Source organism: Hoplias malabaricus, chromosome 16 (assembly GCF_029633855.1).
Source record: "Hoplias malabaricus isolate fHopMal1 chromosome 16, fHopMal1.hap1, whole genome shotgun sequence".
Classification (NCBI taxonomy): domain Eukaryota; kingdom Metazoa; phylum Chordata; class Actinopteri; order Characiformes; family Erythrinidae; genus Hoplias; species Hoplias malabaricus.
In genome coordinates this window covers 27,475,079-27,501,758 of record NC_089815.1, presented here as the reverse complement: position 1 = coordinate 27,501,758, position 26,680 = coordinate 27,475,079, and the positions used below count along the sequence as shown (strand labels likewise).

General features: G+C 43.5%; 1 protein-coding gene across 4 annotated transcripts in view; it reads left to right on the top strand.

Moving 5' to 3' along the window:
* Nucleotides 1-26,680, top strand: part of diaph3 (diaphanous-related formin 3) — a 326,290-nt gene that overhangs the window by 209,031 nt on the left and 90,579 nt on the right. For all 4 annotated transcript variants that reach the window (XM_066647628.1, XM_066647626.1, XM_066647627.1 and 1 more), the window contains 2 exons: nucleotides 8,023-8,186; nucleotides 21,187-21,322. In XM_066647628.1, coding sequence (XP_066503725.1) covers nucleotides 8,023-8,186; nucleotides 21,187-21,322 — 300 coding nt within the window. The remainder of the gene's footprint in view (nucleotides 1-8,022; nucleotides 8,187-21,186; nucleotides 21,323-26,680) is intronic.

Sequence of the window (26,680 nt, the reverse complement as noted above, 5' to 3'; positions counted from 1 at the left end):
CTTCTCCTCTTGCTCGCATTTTGCTTGTTCTTCTGCCTCTTTCTGTCTGTTCTCTGTTCTTGTCACACTACCTTGCTCTCGACTGTTCTGTCTTTCACCACCGTGGCCTCACTAAGGGAAAGCAGGAGGAAAGAAAGGGCTTAAAAAGTGAGGTGGGCTTAACACCCCTGGACTCGCTTGAGAGGATGACCTCACAGTAAAATTAGACCATTCTCCATTCTTTTTTTCTCTCCTAAGCATTAATTTTCACATTTTCATTTCTCATCTCAGGCTCATTTAGACTAGTTTTAAAACTAATGTGTGTGTCAATCGCAGTTCTCTGAGCTGTCCAGCGTCTGCCTCAGCCCATTACAGGATAGATCAGCGTTCCGCCCTGACAGAGGTGTGTGCGTTTGTATCAGAGCGAATCCGAGGCTGACTCCAGATAAGATGTTCTACTTATTACTCACTGTAATGTAGGATCAGTGAAACTTTATTAACACTCTCACTGGAGTGACACGTTTGAGAAACGCAACATCCACCTGATAAACAAATCCAAACACTAAACTAGAAGAGAGTAGATCTAACTGTATTCGGTCATTCATTCATTGGGTAGGAATTCGGTTTACACCGATTTGAGGCTCCCCACTCCACCCATATTCAGGCCTATCAACATAAAAGTCTGTGCAAATGAAGCCTAAAACTCAACCCTAAAAAACAGCCTGAAGCCCTGTTTGGACTGGATTAGTTTTACCTGTGGACGTGGGGGTGAAGTAATTATTACCTGAGTATCTCAGTAGTTTTAATTCTGTCTGAATAGACTATTTCAGTCATTTTTCCGGAGTGCGTACTCCCGTTTCAGGAACGATTTCTGCATCTTTTACCTGAAGCGAGCAGCAAAAACGACCCCAGGTTATACTAATCCCATCCGAATGAACATGTGGGGGAATATTGTGTTTTATCTCGGTGTAAAGGAGTTTTTTGGGGTGGGTTTTCTAAAGAACAGAGGAGCTGCAGGAGGAGTTTAGTGATGGAATATTTTAGATTAGATTCAATTTATTTGTCACATACAAAGTTATACAAGTACAACATTGCAGCGAAATGATTTTCCGTCTGTCCACTCACATAAACAGGGGTTGTGTGTGCGCAACAGACTCAACGGCAGCAGGTGCCCGGTCCATCTTACAGTTAGAAGAAACAGCTGGATTACAACAGGGAAGTGGTGGTAAAAAAAAAAAAAGAAGGTCAGAGACTGTGCCTTAAGGAAAACAACACCTATAAGCACACAAGCAATACACACAGAAAAAAAAAAAAAAAAAAAAAAAAAAAAAAAAAAAATATATATATATATGGTTATATAGTAAAGGCTTGACTACGCTCAAATCCACAAAACAACCTGTAGTTTTGTCCACAATAGTGTTATGAACGTGTCGTTACCGTTAAACCGTTTATAATACTGGTTATAATAACCGCCCATTATCTTTTACTAAGGACTAGAAGATGAGGTCGTTTAGGGCTGTATGTTTTGGTGCGAGGGCTGATCTCAGAACAGTTGTAACAGTCTAAAAACTCCAGTAGCTCTGCTGTTTCTGATCTGCACTGTGTGATGCGGGCAGTAGCCTCTCCCACCTCGGGGCAGCTTGGAGAGAGGGATATTAAAGCAGGGGTCAGAAGCGGATTTTGTTACAACTATATACAACACACCACTCCTGGAGTATTCGAATAATCACAGAATATATCCCGGCCGAAGCTCCGAAGTATGGTATTCAGGACAGACCTAGTATTCAGTTACAGTAACGGGGGAAAGACAGACACCCTTAGACAGACATAGAAGCTCTATAAAACCAGTGGAGGCTGATTCTTCTGAAAGAATAGGGGTGTGTGTGTGTGTGTGTGTGTGTGTGTGTACATGTGATTCACAGATATGAACTGGAATGTAGCTGGTTGAAGTCTACATGAGGAGTGTGTGGTGAGTAAGTGTGTTGTACTGTGATGTGGAAGGTTACATATCTTGTCAGTTTGTGAGTGAGTGAGTGGGTGAGTGAGGCGTGTGTGCTGTGAGCAGAGCTTGGCAGGTGGTGTGTGTTCAGGGCTGTGTGTGTGGGTGTGTGTGAGTGGCAGTGTCAGAGCTGGGGTGATTTAAGTAGAGCTTCTCAGGTTTTGAGAGTAGGAATGTGTGAGTTACGGTGTCCGCGTTCGGGGTGAAATGGCCAGCGTATGCGGCTCTAGAAGAGGGCAGTGTGTGTTGTTAATGCGGACTTGATGAGTGGCCGCTATTTATAACCTGCGCTAATGAGCAGGGAATGCCTACTGCTGACAGGTCAGTTGCTCCTCTTCGCCTTCTCCCCTTTCCTCTCTTCAGTTTACGTTCCCTTTATACACAGGCTGTGACCTATTGACTGTGCAGTGCAGTATTTTATGGTGTTGTCTGAAAAGAGTGGAGGATTTGAGTGTGAGTAGAGGTCGGTGTGTGTTTGTAAAGCAGTCTGTAATGTCTCAGACGCACCGTGTCAGCAGAAACGATCAGTCCGGGAATTCCCGGATGTTTGGTGAAGGCCGTCTGCGTCTGTTTCGCTGCTTCACGGTGAATAAGTCTTGGACCAGGCTGTTTTCTCCACAAGTTATGTCCAGTGGATCGATCGTTAAGTTTAGATGGTTCATTTCCTCTATGGCCACTCAGACCTGACTAATGAAAGCACTTTAGTCTTTTCCTTTCCAGCTTCACTTCTTACGCTGTTATTAATAATTAATCCCAGACTACATCCCACTTCTGTGTCTGAAAGTAGTTTTTTCTTTGTTTGGAGTCAGGTGGTGTTGTACTCAAGTGTGTGTATGTATATATACATTTGTGAGGGAACACATAAAGAAATTCAGAAAAAAAAAATTGTACAGTATTTTATTTTATTTACTTTAATTGCTTTTATATTGTGGGTTCCATTCCCGCTCTGGGTGACTGTCTGTGAGGAGTGTGGTGTGTTCTCTCTGTGTCTGCGTGGGTTTCCTCCGGGTGACTGTCTGTGAGGAGTGTGGTGTTTTCTCCCTGTGTCTGCGTGGGTTTCCTCCGGGTGACTGTCTGTGAGGAGTGTGGTGTGTTCTCCCTGTGTCTGCGTGGGTTTCCTCCGGGTGCTCCAGTTTCCTCCCACAGTCTAAAAACACATGTTGCAGGTGGATTGGCGACTCCAAAGTGTCCGTAGGGGTGTGTGTGTGTTGCCCTGTGAAGGACTGGCGCCCCCTCCAGGGTGTATTCCCGCCTTGTGCCCAATGATTCCAGGTAGGCTCAGGACCCACTGTGACCCTGAACTGGATAAGGGTTACAGATAATGAATGAATGCGTGGTGGTGTTGTATTAGCGCGTGTTGCCCTGGTGCGAGTGGATCAGACACAGCAGTGTCGCTGGAGTTTTTAAACCCTTAAGAGTGTGGACTGCAGTTTATATTTATAGCACTGCCAAGTGCTCCTGTGTGGTCAGTGGAGCTGAGAGAATGCACAGGGAGTTTAGTAACATGGAGGTGATCTTGAAGTTAAGGTGTGGGTGGGTGTTGTGTACAAGGCAGTGGTGATAGCACTGGTGTCCCTGCCTCAGTTGGGGCTTGAACCGTTCTACCTGGTTGTACAATGTTGGTAGAGAGAGAGAGAGAGACTGAGATTTCTGGACGGACTCATGCCTTAAGGTCTATATATGGATCCCCCCCCCCCCCCATCCCCTTTAACAAGGTTTATTTAGTGTAGAGGCTGAGTGAGAAAGACTGGCACCTGCGTCTCTCTACAGCCAACACACAAGCACACATGCCTGAGAAACACACACCTGTACACATACAGTATGGGTTCACTCACTCAAACACATACTAAGCTGCAGCATCTCAATCAAAAACACATGCACACACACACACAGCAAGTTTAGTGTTGTCTTGAATTGTGAGAGAGGGTTGTGCGAGGCCACAGCACCAAACAGGATTACTACTTAAGACAACATCAAAGTCAGGGGATATTAGCAATGACACTTAAAGGGAATAAAACATATTCACAGGCAGTCCTGACCTCATAGCTAGGATTAGACCCAGCTTCTCTAAGGAAAAGAGAGAGGACAAGAGTTTAAATGAGAGACGGAGAAAAGAGTGTTTTGAAAATATATCAAATGGTTGTTCTCATACGAGAGCTGTAGATAACTTGTGATGGTTGTTTTATTTACACACAGCATCACACAAGCTTTCATGAGTAATGTATTCGACACCCAGAGTTTAGACTGGGCCTTCCTCGTCTTTCCTTTTGCTTTATTGTTTTACTTTGTAAAGTGCCAACACTGTGAAATGTCTGCTGCGATTGCTGTGACAGCACGTATAAGAGAATCACCTAGCAGGATGCCTACACACACACACACACTTTTACATTATTACAAAGCACCTCTTTAAATGGATCAGATGCAACAGTTTGTCAATATTGCATATGACTGGAGGCATGAGTGGTTTATATTCAAAGCTGAAGTGCACTAATTGTAGGCTGTTTAATAACTCTGATGTATGATGTACTGAATACTAAAGGGATGCACATTCATCAGAGTGTGTGCACATACAGGTGTGTTTGTCTATAGTTTAGGGCTGTGTTCAAAATATCGATTAATAGTGCAGGGATTTAATTCCTCTGCCTCTCTCTGCTCGGACCGGCACCAGAATTGAACCACACAAAGCCTGCAGCCACCTTTATTTAATTTCCAGTCCAGGCAAGTTCTTCATTTTTCAGGGGATATTTCTGAAGAGTTATGAGATCATTATGTGAATGTGAAAGTAAAAAATCCAAAGCTGAAGTTAATAATTTCGGAAAAGATGTGGCACTTTAGTGTGTGAGATCAGCTACTGCCCAAAATAATAATAATAATAATAAAACAAAACGGTACTTAACGTTTTAAGTTTCTTAGTACAAGGGCTCTTTCTTATAGACATGAAAGAAGCTTAAAAAAATAAGGTTAACATTAACCCTCTGGGGGGGGCGGCACGGTGGCGCAGCAGGTAGTGTCACAGTCACACAGGTTCAGGGGCCTGGAGGTTGTGGGTTCAATTCCCGCTCTGGGTGACTGTCTGTGAGGATTGTGGTGTGTTCTCCCTGTGTCTGCGTGGGTTTCTTCCAGGTGACTGTCTGTGAGGAGTGTGGTGTGTTCTCCCTGTGTCTGCGTGGGTTTCCTCCGGGTGACTGTCTGTGAGGAGTGTGGTGTGTTCTCTCTGTGTCTGCGTGGGTTTCCTCCAGGTGACTGTCTGTGAGGAGTGTGGTGTGTTCTCCCTGTGTCTGCGTGGGTTTCTTCCAGGTGACTGTCTGTGAGGAGTGTGGTGTGTTCTCCCTGTGTCTGCGTGGGTTTCCTCCGGGTGACTGTCTGTGAGGAGTGTGGTGTGTTCTCTCTGTGTCTGCGTGGGTTTCCTCCAGGTGACTGTCTGTGAGGAGTGTGGTGTGTTCTCTCTGTGTCTGCGTGGGTTTCCTCCAGGTGACTGTCTGTGAGGAGTGTGGTGTGTTCTCCCTGTGTCTGCGTGGGTTTCCTCCGGGTGACTGTCTGTGAGGAGTGTGGTGTGTTCTCTCTGTGTCTGCGTGGGTTTCCTCCAGGTGACTGTCTGTGAGGAGTGTGGTGTGTTCTCCCTGTGTCTGTGTGGGTTTCCTCCGGGTGCTCCGGTTTCCTCCCACGGTCCAAAAACACACGTTGGTAGATGGATTGACTCCAAAGTGTCCGTAGGTGTGAGTGTGTGAGTGAATGTGTGTGTGTGTGTGTTGCCCTGTGAAGGACTGGCGCCCCCTCCAGGGTGTATTCCCGCCTTGCACCCAATGATTCTAGGTAGGCTCTGGACCCACCGCGACCCTGAACTGGATAAGCGCTTACAGATAATGAATGAATGAATGAATTAACCCTCTGGGGTTTAAGAACGCGCCTGCTCGTCAACAACCATTTGCGATGTTTTTATTAATATCATAGCGATAGCACAGCGCAGAAATACAGTTCAAACTGCTCTTTCGATCGCATATTATCGCGACCGTACGCGATACTGTACATCCCGAGTTACCAGCCTATATATAAGCTTTAGACACGCCTCCTCTGCCTCTCGCCGTGTCTAACTGGTGGATTTGCTTGTTTTTAAGACTCTGATAAAACTATTTCAATCACCAAAACACTTCATCCACACGAGGAAAGGGATGTTTTCACAAGAAATATAAAGATTTTCTAAAAATCGGATTTACGTTTTTCAGGGTTAGAGACAGATTCTCTCTTCATAAAATGCTCTAGGTCACATGGGCCTCTCTTAACGAGAGAGCTGAGATCGTTCTGAATGTTTTGATATAAAACATGTGGGTAATATATTATAATACAAGTACTTTAAAGACGAATTTCTGACAAATTGAGAAAATGTCCTTAGACACCAAAGGATTAAGAGAAATGGCATGTTCCCTTCGGGTGAGGGGTGAGACCCTACCCCAGGTGAAGTGTTCATGTGTCTTGTGATGGGAGGCGTGATCGTGACATCAACTGTAAGGTAGGAGGAGGAGCTAGTGGACGTTTGAAAGGAAACGAGATACCTGGACTTGTCTTTTTGCAATCGAATCCTTGAAATGGATTCAGCTGAGATGATGATGATAATCAAGAATTTGCTGACGTCACCAGTCCTAGTTTTATACACAAATGTGCTTCATGGTGTCTACATTCGTTTGTAACGGCATGTCCTTTAGAGAACGTGTGAGTGTGTGTCGCCCTGTGAAGGACTGGTTCTGCCTTGCACCAGGTGATTCCAGGTAGGCTTCAGACCCACCGTGACCCTGAACTGGATAAGCGCTTACGGACAATGAATGAATGAATGTCCTTTAGACGGAGACCGTGGCTAATCGGAAATATACATTTTGTTCCCTGACATTTCTTCAGCCATTGAGTAGGACAAAGATTTTTTTCCCCTCTGTCTTTTCTGCTTTATCTCCCTCTATTTCCCCACTGGCCATTGATTTCTCTCCCTCTGTCCCTTTATGTGGATGGCTACCTATTCGCTCGCTTTTGTGAGAGAGGAAACTTTGATCTTCTTCAAAGATTTTTTTTTTTTTTCTTGCCCACCTCTCTTCCCAAGCTAGCGCTGTTTTTTTTTTCATCACACTCTTTTGGAGTTAATAAACCTGCGTGTGTGTGAGAGGAAGTGTGTTGGTATGTATGTGAGTCTGCACAAGGTCAATTGCCTTTCAAACTTGTCTAATAGTGCTTAATAAGTGCTCTAAGTGGCTGTGGAGCTGTGAAATGTAGCGGGCTAAAAGGAACATTGCCATATACTAATACAGCATGTTAGCAATGTGTTAAGTGAAGCTTTACTGCTGGGTGTAATTTATGCCCGCATAAAGTTGTCTTGGATGATGAACAAGCTTTCTGCCGAGTTTGTTTCAAACCCTGACCATTTCATTTATAACTTCTTTAATTATGTTTGCACTGAAGGAGAGGAATGCTAATGCGAGTCCTGTGTCCTGTACGTGGCGACGGACCCCGTATGAGTTATGGCTTTCGCTGATGTGTTTCCTCATTCATACTCGTGCACAGGCACACACAGGCTCTTGGAAATTGGATTAAATCTTTGCTAACACTCTGAATCTGCATGAAAACAACAAATATTAGTGACGTTTTCTGCTCGGCTTTGTGTTTGTGAGGAACTCGCTCACGCTCATGTTGTTGGCTAAGTTTGCTAACATGGAAGAACTGGTGGAACTGATGGCGTTTTAACTGCGGAGGAGTTGGTACATCAGATTATCAAGATTGATTCCTGATATATTTCATCTTCCAGGTAATTGCCATCACTTGGCAAATTATAAAGAGTAATTTATTTTTCTCTCTGCCTTTTCCATCACTGATGCATGGCTGTAAGACAAATAATATTTCATGCATTATTCATATTTTCATTCATTGTCTGGAACCGCCTTTCCAGTCCAGGGTCACGGTGGGTCTGAAGCCTAGCTGGAATCAGGCCCTACCAGTCTTTCGCAGGGCGACACACACTCACACACTATGCGTTGTTTTTTTTCCTTGACTGCAGTGTCCTCACAGCTTCTCCTTGCAGGCGAGGGAGCAGTACCAGAAGCTGGTTATCATGCATGGAAACATGGGGACTCTGTACCAGAACATGGTGGAGTACTTTGCCATCGACCCAAAGAAGACCTCGGTGGAGGAGCTCTTCACGGACCTCAGCAATTTCAGAGCCATGTTTGTGGTGAGGCATCTATCTAACTTCTTTGTTTCGTTTCTGCTGTGGTCGTGCAGCCTAGCTGTGCTTTTATTTTCCCATGAGGAATCTGGGCTGTTTCCAGTGTTCCTGCTTATTCCTGCACAACCCACTCACAAAAAGCACTTTCACACAAAAAAAAAAAAAAAAAAAAAAAAAAAAAAGCAAACCAGCTGAATGCATCACAGTTTACCATCTCAGTGTGAATCTGCCATCTCACCGTTCTGAGCTCCAGAGCAAATCTATAAGTCTATCACACCTTAATTAACAGTTTGAAGTTTGCTAGGCTACAAGATGAGGTCTGAATATTTTAGTCGAAATGAACCAAAGTCATAACAACATGGATCCCTTCACAAACCCAGCCCTATGAGTCTCCTCTCCATTTTGTTGGCTGTGTGTGTGTGTGTGTGTAGTGGACTGGATGGACAGATATAATGCTGCAAATTATTGTAGCAGCAGCACTAAAACACACATATACACACACCATTAAATTATCTATTTATATATTTGTATTATTTTTATTATTATTACTAATATTGTATTATTGTTATTTTACATGCTACAACTGTGCTGTGTCTGTCTGTCTCTGGGTACGTCCCTGTGTGAGTGTGTGTGTGTGTGTGGGGGGGGCTCTCACACACTTCTCATTCCAATTCTGCCTGTTACAGCGTAGTAATCTGACGAAAGAGGCGCAGGCTGTCTGCTTTATAAAATGCCATTTGAAATGCAAAGTTATTTTCCACTTGGCTGCGGCGATGATGAGACGAATCTCATTGCTTTTATTATTTTAAATGATTTCATGATGGAAATTCAGAAATTTGGGGAACAGGATGGCGACAGGCCCTCCATCAGATGCATGATAATGCGCTCCTGCGGTGCACCTCTGAATGGTGCTGTGCTGTGTTTGGCTGAAGGGAGTCCTCACCTCTGAGTATCACCCTGTGCCCTCTGATGAAGTGGATGATGATTGTATGTGCAAGTTATATTTGTTTTATTTAAGCTCAGACATTACTTACCTGTGGTATCTTATTTGTTTCAGCCGTTAGAGCTTCTCCATCGGTTAACCAGCTGGCTACTGAGGTTCTGAAATATGAGATTAACCACTGAAATAATAAGCATCACATTGTCGTTTCCAATTACCGGGAACTCTTTAAGATAATAGATCACTCTTCAGGAATTCCTAGAGATGTCACTGATTGTGAATTCAGCAGGAGTCTTGCAGATATCAGGCAGCTGTTAGAAAAGGAAAACAGCTTTGTCAGTTCAGTTCAGTAGAGGTCACTGTAAACGTACCGCAAGTCATAAATATGTGAATATATTTTGTTGTAAGGGCGGCAGGGGGGTAAAGCAGGTAGTTTGACAGTCACACAGCTCCAGTGACCTGGAGGTTGTGGGTTCGAGTCCTGTTCCAGATGACTGTCTGTGAGGAGTGTGGTGTGTTCTCCCTGTGCCTGCGTGGGTTTCCTCCGGGTGACTGTCTGTGAGGAGTGTGGTGTGTTCTCCCTGTGCCTGCGTGGGTTTCCTCCGGGTGACTGTCTGTGAGGAGTGTGGTGTGTTCTCCCTGTGCCTGCGTGGGTTTCCTCCGGGTGACTGTCTGTGAGGAGTGTGGTGTGTTCTCCCTGTGTCTGCGTGGGTTTCCTCCGGGTGACTGTCTGTGAGGAGTGTGGTGTGTTCTCCCTGTGTCTGCGCGGGTTTCCTCCGGGTGACTGTCTGTGAGGAGTGTGGTGTGTTCTCCCTGTGTCTGTGTGGGTTTCCTCCGGGTGACTGTCTGTGAGGAGTGTGGTGTGTTCTCCCTGTGTCCGCGTGGGTTTCCTCCAGGTCACTGTCTGTGAGGAGTGTGGTGTGTTCTCCCTGTGTCTGCGTGGGTTTCCTCCGGATGATTGTCTGTGAGGAGTGTGGTGTGTTCTCCCTGTGTCTGCGTGGGTTTCCTCCGGGTGACTGTCTGTGAGGGTTTCCTCCGGGTGACTGTCTGTGAGGAGTGTGGTGTGTTCTCCCTGTGTCTGCGTGGGTTTCCTCCGGGTGACTGTCTGTGAGGAGTGTGGTGTGTTCTCCCTGTGTCTGCGTGGGTTTCCTCCGGTTGACTGTCTGTGAGGAGTGTGGTGTGTTCTCCCTGTGTCTGTGTGGGTTTCCTCCGGGTGACTGTCTGTGAGGAGTGTGGTGTGTTCTCCCTGTGTCCGCGTGGGTTTCCTCCAGGTCACTGTCTGTGAGGAGTGTGGTGTGTTCTCCCTGTGTCTGCGTGGGTTTCCTCCGGATGATTGTCTGTGAGGAGTGTGGTGTGTTCTCCCTGTGTCTGCGTGGGTTTCCTCCGGGTGACTGTCTGTGAGGGTTTCCTCCGGGTGACTGTCTGTGAGGAGTGTGGTGTGTTCTCTCTGTGTCTGTGTGGGTTTCCTCCGGGTGACTGTCTGTGAGGAGTGTGGGAGTTCTCCCTGTGTCCGTGTCTTGGTCTCATCTCTGGAAATCTCAGAACATGTATTCACTTTGGTAGGAGTGTTCTGACGGGGTTTATAGAGACATTTTCTCCAATCAATGAGAATCATCAGAGCCTTTTTGTATTAGTGATCATGCCTTTGTTGCCACCACATTATTAGAGTTACATTGATAAATCCTAAATTACAACGGCATCTCTCTTTACTGCAGATTGTAGTGTCTGAGAGCAGCTTGTCTCTTTGGCTTAGTTTCTGCTCTTTGAGCCTGTCATTTGGGACAAGGCTATTTAGAAGGTCATTAAATTGGGTTCGCCCCCTGTGGATCTGGCCAAGCACACACGTGCGCGCACACACACACACACACACAAACACAAAAACACTCTCAACCTTTTTTTCAGGCCAGTGAGCTTCCACCCCTCAGTAGCAGCTTGTTTAAATCAATGCTGAGGAGTGGCAGGGGACCAACAGTCGAGCACATACTCCTACGCACACACACACACACACACATACACACACACACACACACACACAAACATTCCTCTGTGCATTCGCACATTCCTGCACGCACACACACACACACATACACACACACACACACATACATACACACACACACACACACACACACACATACACACACACACACACACGCACACACACACATACACACACACACAGACACACACAAACATTCCTCTGTGCATTCGCACATTCCTGCACGCACACACACATACACACACTCTCAATCATCCTCTCAGTGACACACACAGTATTTTATTCTCTTAGTCTTCTCCAGTGCAGGCCTTTCTCTCTCCTGAGTGACATTGACAAGACGGCCGTGTTTGGATGAAGATTGTTTTTGGCCATCACTGCAACCATTCTGAGAAGTGTACACACACACACACACACACACACACACACACACACACACACACACACAGCAACTCCTCTCCCTTTTCCTTTTCCAGTAAGGGAATGCACTGAGATGGGGATGAGAGATTTAGAGACACATCACGACACGATACATTGAGCTGTTTGATCGTTACAGGATCATAGTTGGGAAATATTAAGATTTTTATCCATTAGAATTTAGCTCAAGATATAATAAGAATATTAAATCAGCAGCACAGCTTGGTCACAATAGTTGGGTGCATCCTGGGCATAAATACTGTATTATTTATTTACCTTTTTAAAGCAAGGGCCTAGTTGTGATAGTGGGTGTATGACAAGGACTGGGTAAACAGTAAGTGAAGATTGTAACGGCAAAACACAATAATTATTCATGGTGTACGATGGCGTGAACGCAGCAGAGTGATAGCCTTAGTAAACAGTGTTGGCGTTTTAGTGTCAGTGAGATTATTCATCAGAACATCTTCATTTATGGTGTTCAGACCTTATTTCTCGCACCACACACTGCTGAGTCATTGAAGGCTCTGATAGGCTTTCGCTGTGTTTGTGTGGCGCTCAGGCATCAAAAATAGCCTTATTGCTTTTGGCATTGCTTTTAGCTTTTCTCCATTCTCTTGTAACATCACTGCTACCTGTTAAACATCTGCTTTCACTCGAACTCTGAGGAAATCCTAATTGGATTGTGATCTCTTTCAGATGAGATTAGCCGTTTAAGCTAATTAGCTAATCAGAACTATAGTGGGCTACTTATGTTTATTAGTTAATTTGTGCATTTTTTAAAGCTAGTTTCATACTTCAGTTAACAGTAGCCCACAGGTAAGTGTATGGAGACAGTAGTGATGGAGGTTGGATCCTACGCTTAGGCCAAACAAACAGTGATCGATAAGAGCAAGAAATCTGAAAGGAAAAAGGAAAAGTGGAAGCCATCTTCTGTTCTAACACTGACCAGGGAGGCTCTTGCAGATAATTGAATTTCTGTAAGAAGAGGTGGAGAGGAGAAGAGTGGAACAGAGGGAGAACACCTTTATGCTACGACCCACTTCACCTAGCCTTCTTATAATTAGCTCCACATACGGAAGGGAGCGAAAGAAACCGCGAGAGAAAGAGAGTTCCTGAAATAGAGCGGTGAAATGAACGACACATGAAGGTGCTCCTCTCCTCTGCTGCAGGCCATGTTACACACCTCAAGCTCTGATTATTCTCATTACCTGATTAGAGAAGGGTAGGGGTGCTCACACACACACACTTATGCACGCACTCTTGTACCTAGATTGCTAGCTCCTGTTCTGCTTTATCAGTTCTGCCCAATGTAGCACATTGTCCACAGCGTTGGAGTGAACTGAATGAAAATATGGCGTGTTTGTATTAATTAGGAACGTGTGAAGAGCGGCATTAACCACAGAATGGACCTCGATGTTTAAATTTGAATCAAAGTGTGTGAATAAAATGGGATATAGAGGGGACTTAATAATAGCAATTTGATTTCACACCTCCTCATAAGCTCTGGGAAATGCTGAGAATTCAGTTTTGCATGTAAATCAGTGCCAGGGACTTTAAAAAAGGGAAAAATAATAAAAAATTGGTCGGTGTATTGTGGAGCAGAACTGGCCAGCGAATTAGGAGGGCAAAGATCAAGTTCTCTCAGAGTTACGAGTGCTTATTCAGTGCTTCACCATCTGCTGGGCTGCCCTTTCTGCGGCTGATTCACCCAGAGAGAGGCAGAGGGATGGACACTGTCCTTTGTTGAAGTGTGAATGTTGACAGTAGTTCAGAGTGCATTCACATGATGATTTCCTCCCCCCTACATGTGTCTCTCTCTCTCTCTCTCTCTGCCCTTTCCACATGCCCTCCTTTGGCCTCGGCCAGCTTGCATCCCATAATCCCGGCAGTGGGAGTTCCTGCACCAGCCAGCCGTACCCTATCATTACTGCTGTTGACCTTTGACCTACGACTCCAAGCCAATCAGCGTCTAACTGCATCGTTACGTTGTTCTGTACTAACCCTTCACATTTACAAACTCAATCTCAGCGACATGGACCAATTTCCATGAAGCCCATGCAAGCCCAGCTTCGGTAATGACCACTAAATTCAGCGTATTGTTCAATCAGGCCGTCAGCTGCAGGTCTGCGCTGGCCACAGGGCTAGCAGCTCGAGACGTGCCCTCGCTCCAGCCCCACAGTGCTCAGGCTCTGAACTCCAGAGCGAGGAGGGGAGAGAGAGAGAGAGAGAGACCTTTCTATGCCCTCTGCTCACTCACTCGTTCGAAGGCGACCTGCAGCTGAAGCGTGGAACTGACAGGATTCCAATTGACCGTGGCTAATAATGAACAAGCAGGAAGAGAGGACGCACAGGAGCATTCGTGGGGTCTATATACACACTGGGAAAGAGTGGAAAATCTTCATTTAAGTAAGGGGTAATACTTCAGTACTGGGAGATAATTGACCTGTAATTGACCTTGATTCTCTATCCAAATATGATTTCTGCCATAGGAGCTATCACAAGATTTATCAACGTAACACTGGCAATTTAAAATGAAGTATATTTGTAATTCAACCTATCTATCTATCTATCTATCTATCTATCTATCTATCTACTTACCTACCATCTATCTATCTATCTACTTACCTAACTTCTATCTATCTATCTATCTATCTATCTATCTATCTACTTACCTAACTTCTATCTATCTATCTGTCTATCTATCTATCTATCTACTTTAAGAATGGGTTATTATTATTTTTTTAAATGTATATAATTTGTTTATTTGTTTGTTTAGATATTTAACTGTTAAAGTTTTGTGGTTTCTAACTTGCCTAATTTCACATGTTACGGTAAACACCACGTAATCATTTATGTATAAAACGACACACTGTTGGTGGATAATTCATTAAATGGTTAAACCCATGAACAAATATGTCCTGAAGGCAATGTCAACTGACAGAGAACATAAGGTCAGTATGTGGCAGGATCTGAGGTTTAAGAGAGTAGATGAATGTGGGTTCACTTTTTGACCAACACCAGGTCACAGTAACCCTTTCTATCCGTGTGTTATAACTGGTTATTGATTGCTATCAATGTATCAACAACAAATAATAACTATTAATAGACTAATATTAAAAAATAATAAACCCTTATAAGCACAGTCTTATTCTAATGTGCAACCCTCAGGAAGCACAAACGCATGTAGCATCACCCTCCCACTCTGGTAGCATCACATGAGACAAGCAAATAAAATCAGGTCATTTAATGAATTAGTTGATTAATGTGTCTTTGATGCAAAGCACTGAATAGCACTCCCTTGTGGAGCATTTCTGACAAGTGAGTATGTGAGAAATAGCACCCCCTGTGGTTCATTTCTTAAACGTGAGTGAGTTACAAGCCCCTTCCTTTGGAAGCTTTGCATCTTAAAAGACTCTTAAAATAAGCGCTGCAGCACTTGTAGTTATTGTTCGCTACGTTTCCCGCTCTAGGCGAGTGACTCCAGACTCTTTTCCATTCACTGTATTGAGTCTTTATTTGTTTGTAAAGAGATCTTTTGCTTAACAGCCTTTTACAACAAGCTGTTGTGCTAATGTCCAAATTCTTTTTCCAGTTCTTACACTAAAACATTAACGTCCCCTTTTCTTCACATACCCGTGGACTGAACACGTCAGCTGCTTTTAGTTCAAACACTTTCACTTCGCCTCTCCCCACTAATAGTCATTAACTCGGGCTAAAGAGCCCTCTTTTGGCCCCCTCACCCTCAGACTAATGGCATCGACAGAGTCTATTGACTGGGTATTGTCTTTAACTGGGCGATTGGCTGGCGAGAACAGAGACCTGCTGGGCAGCATTTGGCCACCACCTATTGAGTCCCTCTTGCTGGGCCCCACACCATTACACAGATTTTATCTCTTATCATCGACATCGTTTGTTTAGCACCGGCGCCAGGGTTTGTATGGCATTCTAAGCGAATGTGTAAATTGAATTTGCCCTTTACCTCGCTTTATGTTGGGATCGACATCCGCATGTGGGCCGGTGGAGTTTGAAGTGGACCGCCCGGGTTCTGTTTTTACAGCTTCAGCTAATACAGAGCCTTACAGCCTTTTATGGAGGACGTGCTAATAAAAGTTTCAAAGGGACCTTTACACAGGCTTCTGTACAAGAGCTGCGTTAATTCTGACGAATTACGTATTTGGGTCGAAAGTTGTCGAAGGCTCTCATTTGACGTTGGTCATGTTCTTTAATGTAAACAAAAGCAGCTCTCTTCTGCCTGAAGCCAAAGCAATTACTGTTCCTGAAATTAGTTCCCCTCAGTCTATCCGCACTGTCCCTGGCTGCAGCGCGTCCCGTCAGAGTGTGTTTGAAAGGAGCAGCGGGGGAAACCAGGCTCATGGTCCCGGCACACTCGCCATAATTAAGTTCAAGCAGGGGCTGGAAGAAAGAAGACTAGCTGCTTTAATGAGCAAGAAGAGAATGGAGCGAGGCCTCCGAAGGCAGTGTTTTATCCTAATTCAGAGTCCCAAGTTTCTCATTCCTTTCCCCCCAGCCCCAGCCCTAACACCTTTGCTGCCTGCTGAGTGAAATTCAAAGCTCTGGGCTCGGCTCTTGTTGGTTTGAGCCGGGGGAAGAGCTGACGGAGGGGCTTACGGAGGGGTTGTGTTCCAGAGGCCAGAAGGAACAGCCTGGCTAAGTCAATTACATTAGCATATGGTGATTAGAAGTAAATGTACAGCCCTAATGATCCATATTAAGGACAGTCTTCTGAGAGGGCCAGCTCTCAGAACCCAGTTTTTTGGGCATCAATCACCCATAACAGCATTGAGCACTGTGAACCTGTTTCTCTCTCTTTGTGTGTGTGTGTCTCACACTCATGGTTGACCATGCATAGACCCCATGTCACTTACACATCTAGAAACAGCTGGAAATTGTTTGAGAATATGAATAAGCTAGCCCGCTAATCATCAGTGATTTTTTTAACTATTAAAAGTGTCAAAGTCTTGAGAACTGCAATGAAATATATTGTAATATTTATAGACTGTAATATTATAATCTGTATAGAGAACAGGCCTGGACCCATGGTGGTGATAGTATAAATTATTTGAGCTCTCTGAATGAAGGAGCTGAGGGTACCACTTTAAAGTAAGAACACCTTTTATAAACCTTTATATATGGTTTAGGAGTGTGGTGTGTTCTCCCTGTGTCCGCGTGGGTTTCCTCCAGGTGCTCCGGTTTCCTCCCACAGTCCAAAAACACACGTTGGTAGGTGGATTGGCGACTCCAAAGTGTCCGTAGGTGTGAGTGAATGTGTGAGTGTGTCTGTGTTGCCCTGTGAAAGACTGGCGCCCCCTCCAGGGTGTATTCCCCCAATGATTCCAGGTAGACTCTGGACCCACCGCGACCCTGAATTGGATAAGCGCTTACAGATAATGAATGAATGAATATATATGGTTTAAAATCTGTTTAATAAATGTTAATAATTACAATGGATTGAAAGGGTAGCAGTGGCCTAAAGTTTGCTAAATAGAGAAAGTGTCAGATATCTGACTGGGGTTGTGGGTTTGAGCCCTGCTCTGGGTGACTGCCTGCTTTTGAGGAGTGTGGTGTGTTAATTTAAGTTGTTTATAACCTAATTAATAACATTAGTCAACGGAGGTTTTTAACCATTTGTAAACTTATTCTGAAGTAGTACTCTACTGAGTACGTGGTGTGTGTGTGTGTGTTACTCATTGATGTTTAGTGGTCACTGGGTGGGAGATGGATAGTGCAGTCAGAGGAGTTTCCCTGGCATCAGCTGTGTGTGTGGGATTCACTCCCCCGCTCTCATCAGTCATCTCCACACGTACACATTCAGAGTTGCTGACCGGTGCCTAAGAGTGAGGCCACTTAACGTGCGATCGAGTGAACAAATGTGTGTCTTTTGTCTTGTCACAGTGGGCCTTGTCTGAGTGTGTGCGTTTGTGTAAATTGTTCCTATTATAGGACAGTTTCGTCAATTGGAAACAAAAGAAACATAAGCTGTTGACAAAAAGACATGTTCGTGTAGTGGCAGATAAATAATTAACAGCATAAATGATGTTTTGAAACAATATTTGGATTTTTGAAAACTTTTTTTATGTATTTGGGGTTGGCCTTGTTTGTCATGTTTTTTTGTTTGTTGGTTTGCTTTTACAAATCGACTGCAGCATGATTCCTCTTTACTGTAGGCTTCTTAATTTCGCCAATCAGAGCGAATTAATTTTTTTTATTGTGCGCTTGAAAACTCTAATTCCTTCCCTGCCGTTGGAAAGTGGACTGGTACAAGCCGGTGACACACCCAACGGCATGAGGACATGTGAACGTTTCAGCAGCCCATCAACCCTCTCATCACCATCAGCAACTGGACCAGGCTTTGTAGGGGCTCAAGTGAGCATTCTGAGCTGGAATTGCATGAGCACTTGAGAGTCACATTCGCTCAATACTGAAGCAATGGACGTTCCTGCTGAGCAGATTATTATATCTGAGGCTAAGCGCACACAAAACATTATCCCAATTTGAATGAATGAAAATTGCTGTGGCTCTGGAGCGGCCAGCTTGACCGTAATGGTCCCGTAGACTGCATCAGACGTGATCTGCTCTGAGCTCTCGCTGGTCCTTAAACGCCGTCCCGCGTTGCCTCTTCTGCGGTCGTCCTGCCATATCGACACTGGAGCCGTGTGTGCCATCGACTTCACTGTCAGCCGCCAGCACATCAGGGCTCTCCACCTCAGCCTCCTGGATAAGAGCCACACGTTTGAAGTGCCTCTGAATTGATGAAACAGCTAGAGCGCAATTGTGCCATCTCCATCCCTTCGTCCCGCTGAGAGCTGGGTCAGAACACCAGGCACATCACCTTCTGTGAGAGGCCGTGATGATGGCTACAAGTGATTTTTAATCATTGGGCGCAAGGCTGGAATACACCCTGGAGGGGGCGCCGGTCCTTCACAGGGCAACACACATTCACTCACACACTCACACCTACGGACACCTACCAACGTGTGTTTTTGGACTGTGGGAGGAAACCGGAGCACCTGGAGGAAACCCACGCAGACAGGGAGAACACACCACACTCCTCACAGACAGTCACCCGGAGCGGGAATCGAACCCACAACCTCCAGGTCCCTGGAACTGTGTGACTGCGACACCTACCTGCTGCGCCACCGTGCCGCCTTAAATACATTAAAATAAAAATGTTAATAACCCTTATAGTATTTAACCGAATAAAATGGCGGACACACGTTCCGGTTCCACGTGGAACAGCAGAGCAGTGTTCCATTGACAGTGGCCGTAACTCTTGAGCAGTCCTCTAATGAAAGCTTGCCATCTCTTGTCTTCAAGCTTGACCCATTTGAACATTGTTTCCTCAGTGTTCTTGTCCTTTCCCTCACTCTTGTATTGATATTTATGCCTATGCTTTGGCTGTGTTCACACTCGAGTGCTCCCTCCCTCTAATTCTAATGAAAATGCTCAAAGCGACGGTGAGAGCAAGGCATAGGTGTGGAGCTGGGGACAGCAAAGCTGCTTTATGATGATTTACAGGCGTTTGTCCCAGCGTTCGCCGGCTTGCTACGGATTTACTGCGCTAGCGGAAGATCGTGGCCATAACCCCGCACAAGCTGCGGGGAATAAGAGCCATTAACGTTATCATATAAGTTATACCTCATCCGCACACAATGTCAATACCCATATATCCTGCTTAATAAAAAGCAAGGGTGTGGAAATCTGGATTTTTTGGATCTCTAAGCCACATAGAGAATATAAAAGAGTGCATATTGTTCCAGACGACTGGGAGGAGACTTGTAGTCCCACAGAGTTAGAGAGGAGGAGTGATATTGTAATGATTTGGAGGAATCAGAGGCGTTCCCTGACGCACAGTTGAAGGCGGTGAGTGTTGAACAATTCAGCTTAACTTACCACAATCTACAAAGAATATATATATTTTTTTCTTTTTCCCTTTACCAAAACAGACTTGAGACCTGTTGATTTAAAACACACTAATCAGCCACTGAGTGGTTTCAGAATACCATCAGTTTATACTTTACTCTAAAATCATTTTATATTCATTTTTTAAGTGAATTTAAATTAATTCAGGGTGGTACGGTGGCGCAGCAGGTAGGTGTCGCACTCACACAGCTCCAGGGGCTTGGAGGTTGTGGGTTCGAGTCCCGCTCCGGGTAACTGTCTGTGAGGAGTGTGGTGTGTTCTCCCTGTGTCTGCGTGGGTTTCCTCCGGGTGACTGTCTGTGAGGAGTGTGGTGTGTTCTCTCTGTGTATGCGTGGGTTTCCTCCGGGTGCTCCGGTTTCCTCCCACAGTCCAAAAACACACGTCGGTAGGTGGATTGGCGACTCAAAAGTGTCCGTAGGTGTGAGTGTGTGTGTCGCCCTGTGAAGGACTGGCGCCCCCTCCAGGGTGTATTCCTGCCTTGCGCCCAGTGATTCCAGGTAGGCTCTCGACACATCGCGAACCCTGAACTGGATAAGGGTTACAGATAATGAATTAATTAATTCATTTTTAAAATTTTGTAATAGGTGAAGAAGTAAGGGGAATAAAATAATAATAAATAAAGATGTAATGATGGATACTGATTTATTTAATTAATTAATTAATTATTATTATTATTATTATTAATTTTTTTTTTTTGTACTTCCTTTTCACAACGCGAAATGTCCCGGAGACGAACTCCACGCTGGCATTATGTCCTTGTGTTCATGAGAACACTCTTACAAAAAGCGCACATGTAGATACACAATCTGACACCTTTTGGGCATTTTCAAGCTCTGTCCTCTTTTGTCTACTCCTCGGTTCTTCCATTATACCTGTGCGAGGTGTGTCATTTTCGGTGCTCCAAATCCTTTGTTTAAGAACACAACCCATGATGGTGTAGCAGCTTTTAGAGAGGTTTGAGATAAAGAAGAGAAGGAGAAGTGAGTGCGTTAAAGGCCGGGGTGACTGCACCCTAATGATGTTTTTCAGGTTTGCTTCTATTTTTTTACTTATTTATTTTTTTATATATATTTCCACCGCTGACTGTCTGTGTTCTCACATCTAGAAAACTAGCCCTCGTCTCGGGGAAAAATAAAAACAAAAAACAAAACAGGCGTTACAGATTTCTAACAAGCCTCTCCAACTGCTAATGGGGTAAAATGAAAGGAAAGAAAGGGAGGTGGGAAAAATATGCTCTGTACTTACCCCTCAAATTTTCTTAGAAATATTTTAAAGTGGTCCTATGCTGTCAGAATTAGAGAAAAGACTGGATGTGCTAATGAGATCCTCTTACTCTCTCACTCGCTTTCCACAGCCTCTTTTATTCCTCCTCTATTGCGTTCTCCTCTCCTCTTCTTCTTTCATCTTTTCAGTGACTCCTGCTCATATTGCTAAATATCCAAACTACAGTTCTCCAGTTTTTTGCTGCCACTCTCCGTCTGTGCCTTGCCCCTTGGCCTCCCGTGCCTCTCTCTGTTTCACTTATCTCTCTCTGGTTGACTCCAGCTTGCCCGAGATTATGAGCAGATCCAGCTCTGTAAGCTATGAGCGAGTGAGTTCATCTTGGTCTGTCTGGGGTGTGTGTGTGTGTGTATGCTTTTCTGTCTGTCTGGGGTGTTTGTCTATCTGACTGTCAACATCTCGGTGTCATCTCTTTCTCACTCTTCCTCCAGCAAGCGATGAAGGAGAATGGGCGGAGGCGGGAGGCGGAGGAGAAGCAGAAGAGAGCAAGGGCGGCCAAAGAGAAGGCCGAGCGAGAGAAGCAGGAGCGGCAGCAGAGAAAGAAGAGGCTGCTGGACGTTAATGCAGGTAAGCGGGGGGGATACGAGTCGAGATTCTCAGTCCCTGATGAGTGAGGTTTAATTGTAAAGCACCATGGTTATTAGATCATTAGGATCCATTTGAATTCGGTTACAATAAGACTGCCCCAATAAAGCTTTTCCACATGGTTTACAGTTAGTTCTTTAATGTTATTAATGAGTTCATAAACACTTTAAAAAAGAAACATAAGCATAAATATAATCGCACAGCTATGAAGTGTAAATAAACAGGGCAACAATGACCCTAACCTTTTTTATTTTTTAAAAGCTTCATTAATTATTCACCGTGTCATCATTATTAATGTGCTTTTTTATTACTTTTTTTTTTATTATTCTGAGATCTACTTGCAGCTTATTTTGTCCCCTCCAGCCTGATTCCACAAGCAGCCAGGGACTGCCCAAGCCAATGCCAGAGAGCGAGCCAAAAATATTCATCCACACAAGCCCATAGAGCGAGGGGTTGGCAAGGCAGTGAATCCATCCCCAGTCTGTTGTGTGGAAGGCTACAGTGCTACTCATTATGATATACCAATTACACAATATTAATCTTGCTCACAAGCATTTCACACATGTCTTATATCAAAGATTAATTGTTAATCTGCAATTTCTGCTTCAACATAACAATCAGTGCTTTCTGTAAAAGCTGTGTTTAAACGGTTGCTCGGATTAAGGCAATGGTTAGAAAATTCTCGTTACGCCTTGGTCGCTACAGGTGTAGCTTGAGACACACATTCACATTGTGTGTGTGTGTGTGTGTGTGTGTGCTAGTGATTAGGGAAATGTCTGTGTGTCTGTGGCCATGGACCTCAAGCAGAGATCTGAACATCTGCATGCTGTTTAGTTAAAAAACATTCACGCCAGTGGAGCCCAGAGCAGAGACTGTAGTTAACTTTTGCTTTTTATTTCTCACTTTAAGAGTGAGAGGCAGGATCTACATTCATTTAAAACCCTTTGGTTAGAACGGTAGCTCAGTCTCGACCATGGACCATAATATGCTTTTATAGCAGACGCAACAAACTGGTTCCTGTCTGAGGATTCTTCTTTTTGTTTGCTGCTGGAACAGCTAGTTTAATTTGGCCTCGTTGCTGTGAACTCTGCTTCATTTGCCCCAGTTTGGGAACACACCTGGACCAGAGCACAAGGCTTAAATCCCACTATAGGAGTGAAACACACTTCGCAGGCTCTAGATTTTTGCACCAGCAGCTTATTTAACCAACCATTGTTCATTCTGATTTCAGTATTTACTTACAAACCAAGTGAAGTATTCATATGCCATCAAGAGATTTGTTAGCTTTGAGGAGGAGCTTTGCACTTTCAGTTAAAACAAAGGTTTACAGATTGACTTATAACTCCCTTCTTCTAGAAATATTAGGTTTATTGACTGCACTGTAAAAAATTGCTGTAAATTTACAGCAAGTCTGCTACAGTAAATTATTGTAATATTCAGTTACAGTAATATGCTGTAAATTTGAAATACAGTAGTGTTCCTGTAAAAATACGGTAAATGGCTGGGAACTCTGCTGCCAGTATTTTACTGTAAATCACAGTATTTACAGTAAATTATTGTATTATTCAATTACAGTAATATGCTGTAAATTTGAAATACAGTAGAGTTCCTGTAAAAATACGGTAAATGGCTGGGAACTCTGCTGCCAGTATTTTACTGTAAAATTTACAAGACATTTTTTACAGTGTATAGTTTGGGTCACAATTTTCCATATACCTTGGCTAAACAATTTTAAAAGTTTTGCACAGATCTACACGTTGTAAGTCTATGTAGAATGTGTGTGTGAGTTAAATAAGCTTGTCTACTTTATTTAATACAAGAAGTTGTTTCAAAATACTATCTAAGGCAATTACTTATTCCAGGTTTTACTAATTATATCTGATTTTCAGTGGATTTAAAATGTACACTTTTTCCGTTCTAATTGTTTAACTTGGGTGAGATGCTAATGGCCGGCTTTTCACAAAACCTTACGTAAAAAGAGCTGGATATTCACTCAAGTCTTTTGGCTCCCTTGCTCTAACTCACTTTTTCAAATCAGCCCACCAAAGTTCAAGGGAATTCAGGTCCGGACATTCACCTTTCTAGCTGCTGTTTTTCATTGTAGTCTTATCTTGCACTTTAAGACCATGGTGTTGGTAAGATGGTGTTCAGTGGTGGTATACACATGATTGTGTTGAGTTTAAAAGTCTTTAGCTTAATGTTTTGGCACCAGCTATAGAGGTGTGGTGTCAGTTGCTAAGATATAGGTATTGGCTGTGTTTAATTGCCATAGTGTCTTATTGTATAAGGGGCTGAGGGCTGCTATTCTAAGAGTTCTGTGCCAATTTCAGGTGAAATTATAATGAATTCTATCCTAGTGTCGTGTGCTTAACTGCAATGTGAACATAAATACAGTTTACATGCCACATACATGGAAACAAACGCTAGGGTTTCTCCTTAATGCATATGCATTTGAGGAAGAAATGTGGGCGAATGGCACATAGGCACCGGTATACGCTAACAGAATCACACAGTTTAAACTCTCAGGGCCAGACGTATGTAGCTGAGAAGGCAGTGCGTGAAATGTGACTTGATGCTGCTGCAATGTGCGCTTACGGTTCATGTTGTTGTATCCCAAACAGTTTTGTGTGAGTAGGAGTGAGTGGGGAATTACAGGACACTGTAGAATGTTTTGATGAGATCAAAATGATTTTAATAATCTCATGTCCCAGACTTATGGTGGGATACACCATATGTCCAAAAGAGTGTACAACTTAGAATGAGCTATGTTCATTATTATTCATCTACTTTAAAGTGCACCCGCTATAGACCTGCGGTTTTTGGCTGTGCGTACACAGCTTATTTGATCTCCACAGAAAAGCGTGAAGTGAAATGGGACTCTCGGAAGCAGGAGCACATGAGCCTAAGGTCACAAGGCTCAGTGACAAGTAGGTGCTAGAGAGGTATGAAGCCTGTGTAGTAATGAGACTGTATCCTCTGGAATGATAAAGGTCTGTTCCTTATCTTTTCAGTGATTTAAAGTGGTTTCAATATTTAGCCTGAGAAATATTGATTAAGGTTTGGTTGATGAATGAATTAAATTCAAAATCTTGTTTATTTTCCCACCAGTCTACTACCAGTGAATTGGTCAATTTGTCTGACGTGGACTTTTTTGTTTCTGAATGTGAACCCCGACATGTGGTCGAGTGTTGACTGGCGACACTGTTTGCGTTACAATAATCCCTCGCTACTTCGTGGTTCATCTTTCGCAGATTCGCTACTTCGCGGGTTTTTTCAAGGGGGCTTATGGCCGCTATATATAAATTAAAAGTATTTTTTTTTATTTACACGTATTAGACTGGGCCTGTAGGTGACAAAATATATAATTTACAAGTATTTCTTACGTACAGTACATGTATTGTTCACGTCCACATCCGAGTGAAATTTACTGACGCTAAATCACAGCTTAGGAATGACTCTATTAAAGAAACTGGTAGGATATCACATGTAGTTCCAGCTGAAAAACATTATAGAACGACTGTTTAATGCAAAGTGTGGGTTGTTAACAGTAACAGGGAGGGTTTTAAAAGTCCAAATACTCGTTAAATACATAAAAAATATCTTTCCTCTACTTCGCGGAAAATAGTTTTTGCGGGTGGTCTTGGAACGCATCCCCCGCAAAAAACGAGGGATCACTTTACTGTTAACATCACTGACCCGTGCGCTAGCCCCAACATGTTTTGTGTTGAGGTGGTAACGAACGGTGAAAGTGCTCCTGTGATAAACAAACTCCTTCCTGCATAAAGTGCAAATAACAACATTTTTGTTTGTACTTCCATCAGGAAGTTTCTTGTATTTAAATTTCCCATCCACCACCGTAGTCTCTTCCCTCATCTCCATCATGTTCATCACACTGTGCGTCGTTATGATCTGTACACCTGGAACTGAGAAACTTCCCATGGTGCAAAGTGCGATTAAAATGCGTTAAATGTTTTATTTCATTATTTTCCCCGTAATTAATTAATTGAAATTAACGTGTTAAAGTCCCACCCCTAATATATATCAATAGTATTAAACGGTTTTATTTATTAAAATGTTTTAATTTACTACAAATGTTATAGTTTCAAATATTCAGTGCCCAAAATATCTGTAAACATTTGCTTGTTTGATAGACAATAGTAACTTATTTTGTATAAAATAAATAACAGCACATAAATCTAACACATATACGTTTGCGTATAAACTAACCTTAAAGCTTCACAGTAAATAACTAACAAATGCAGAATAGCTGCAATATCATTATGCAAACAAGTCAGAAAATGCACAGTTATTATGATATTGATATTACCGCGAACAACACAATATGGCACAGCCCTAGTCGAGATAAACTATGTATGTGTTTACACCCTGAATTTCTGAAGAAGTGTTGGATGTGCATGTGTCTTTTTTTTTAACCATGTAGCGGTAGAACATCCCACCACTGTGAGCTCTGTAATTCTCTCAGTTCAGAGTCTGACGCTGAAGATGAATCTTTTCTTCAGACCTGCTCCTTTCTCATCACAAAGACACTGAGCTGTGGTGATTGCATGAATCCTGGAAGTAGAAGTGAATCCATGAAGATTACTGAGATTGATTGAGCTTCTTGTGTGCAACAGTAATGAAAGACGCTGTTCAGCATTTCTCCACACACACACACACACACACATACTCAAGCATCCATGAAAGGCAATAAGCAGCTATCTAAATGACTGAATGGTGGAGGTAATAGAATAAAAAGAAAAGGAAATGATATTTGTGCTGTGATTTGGTTAGAGGATCAGTGAGGCACAGTATCAGCAAAAACAATTTCCCCATTCTCTGTACTGATGAAGCCTGTACGGCAATAAGACACGCAGTTACGACTGATCGACTGATACACACACGCTCACAAATATCTCTGTATTTTCGGCTAGTGTACACCCCTGCCTTCTAAGAAGAAGGATTTTAATTTGTTCACCCATCCAATAATGTATTCATCTTTTTTAACTTAGCAGTTTGTCTTAAAATAAGTTGAGACAAAATGTGAAATAGAAAAGAACAGAAAGCAGCGATGTGTAAATCCCCTTAGACCTGTATTTAGATGAAAACAGCACAGAGATATTAAATGTTTTAACTCTTCAACTGGTTTCTGTAATGGAGAGCACAACATGGGCTCAGGAATATTTAGACAAACCATTGTCAAAATATGCTTTTTGTAACTGCTTCCACAAATGAAAATGAAAACTACTATGCACAGTGGGAGCCATCCGCCTCTAGGTTTCTATGAGCGCTTCTAAAATGGCTCAGTTCACAGTGGAGACCTTTACTGAGGTATGAGAGGTC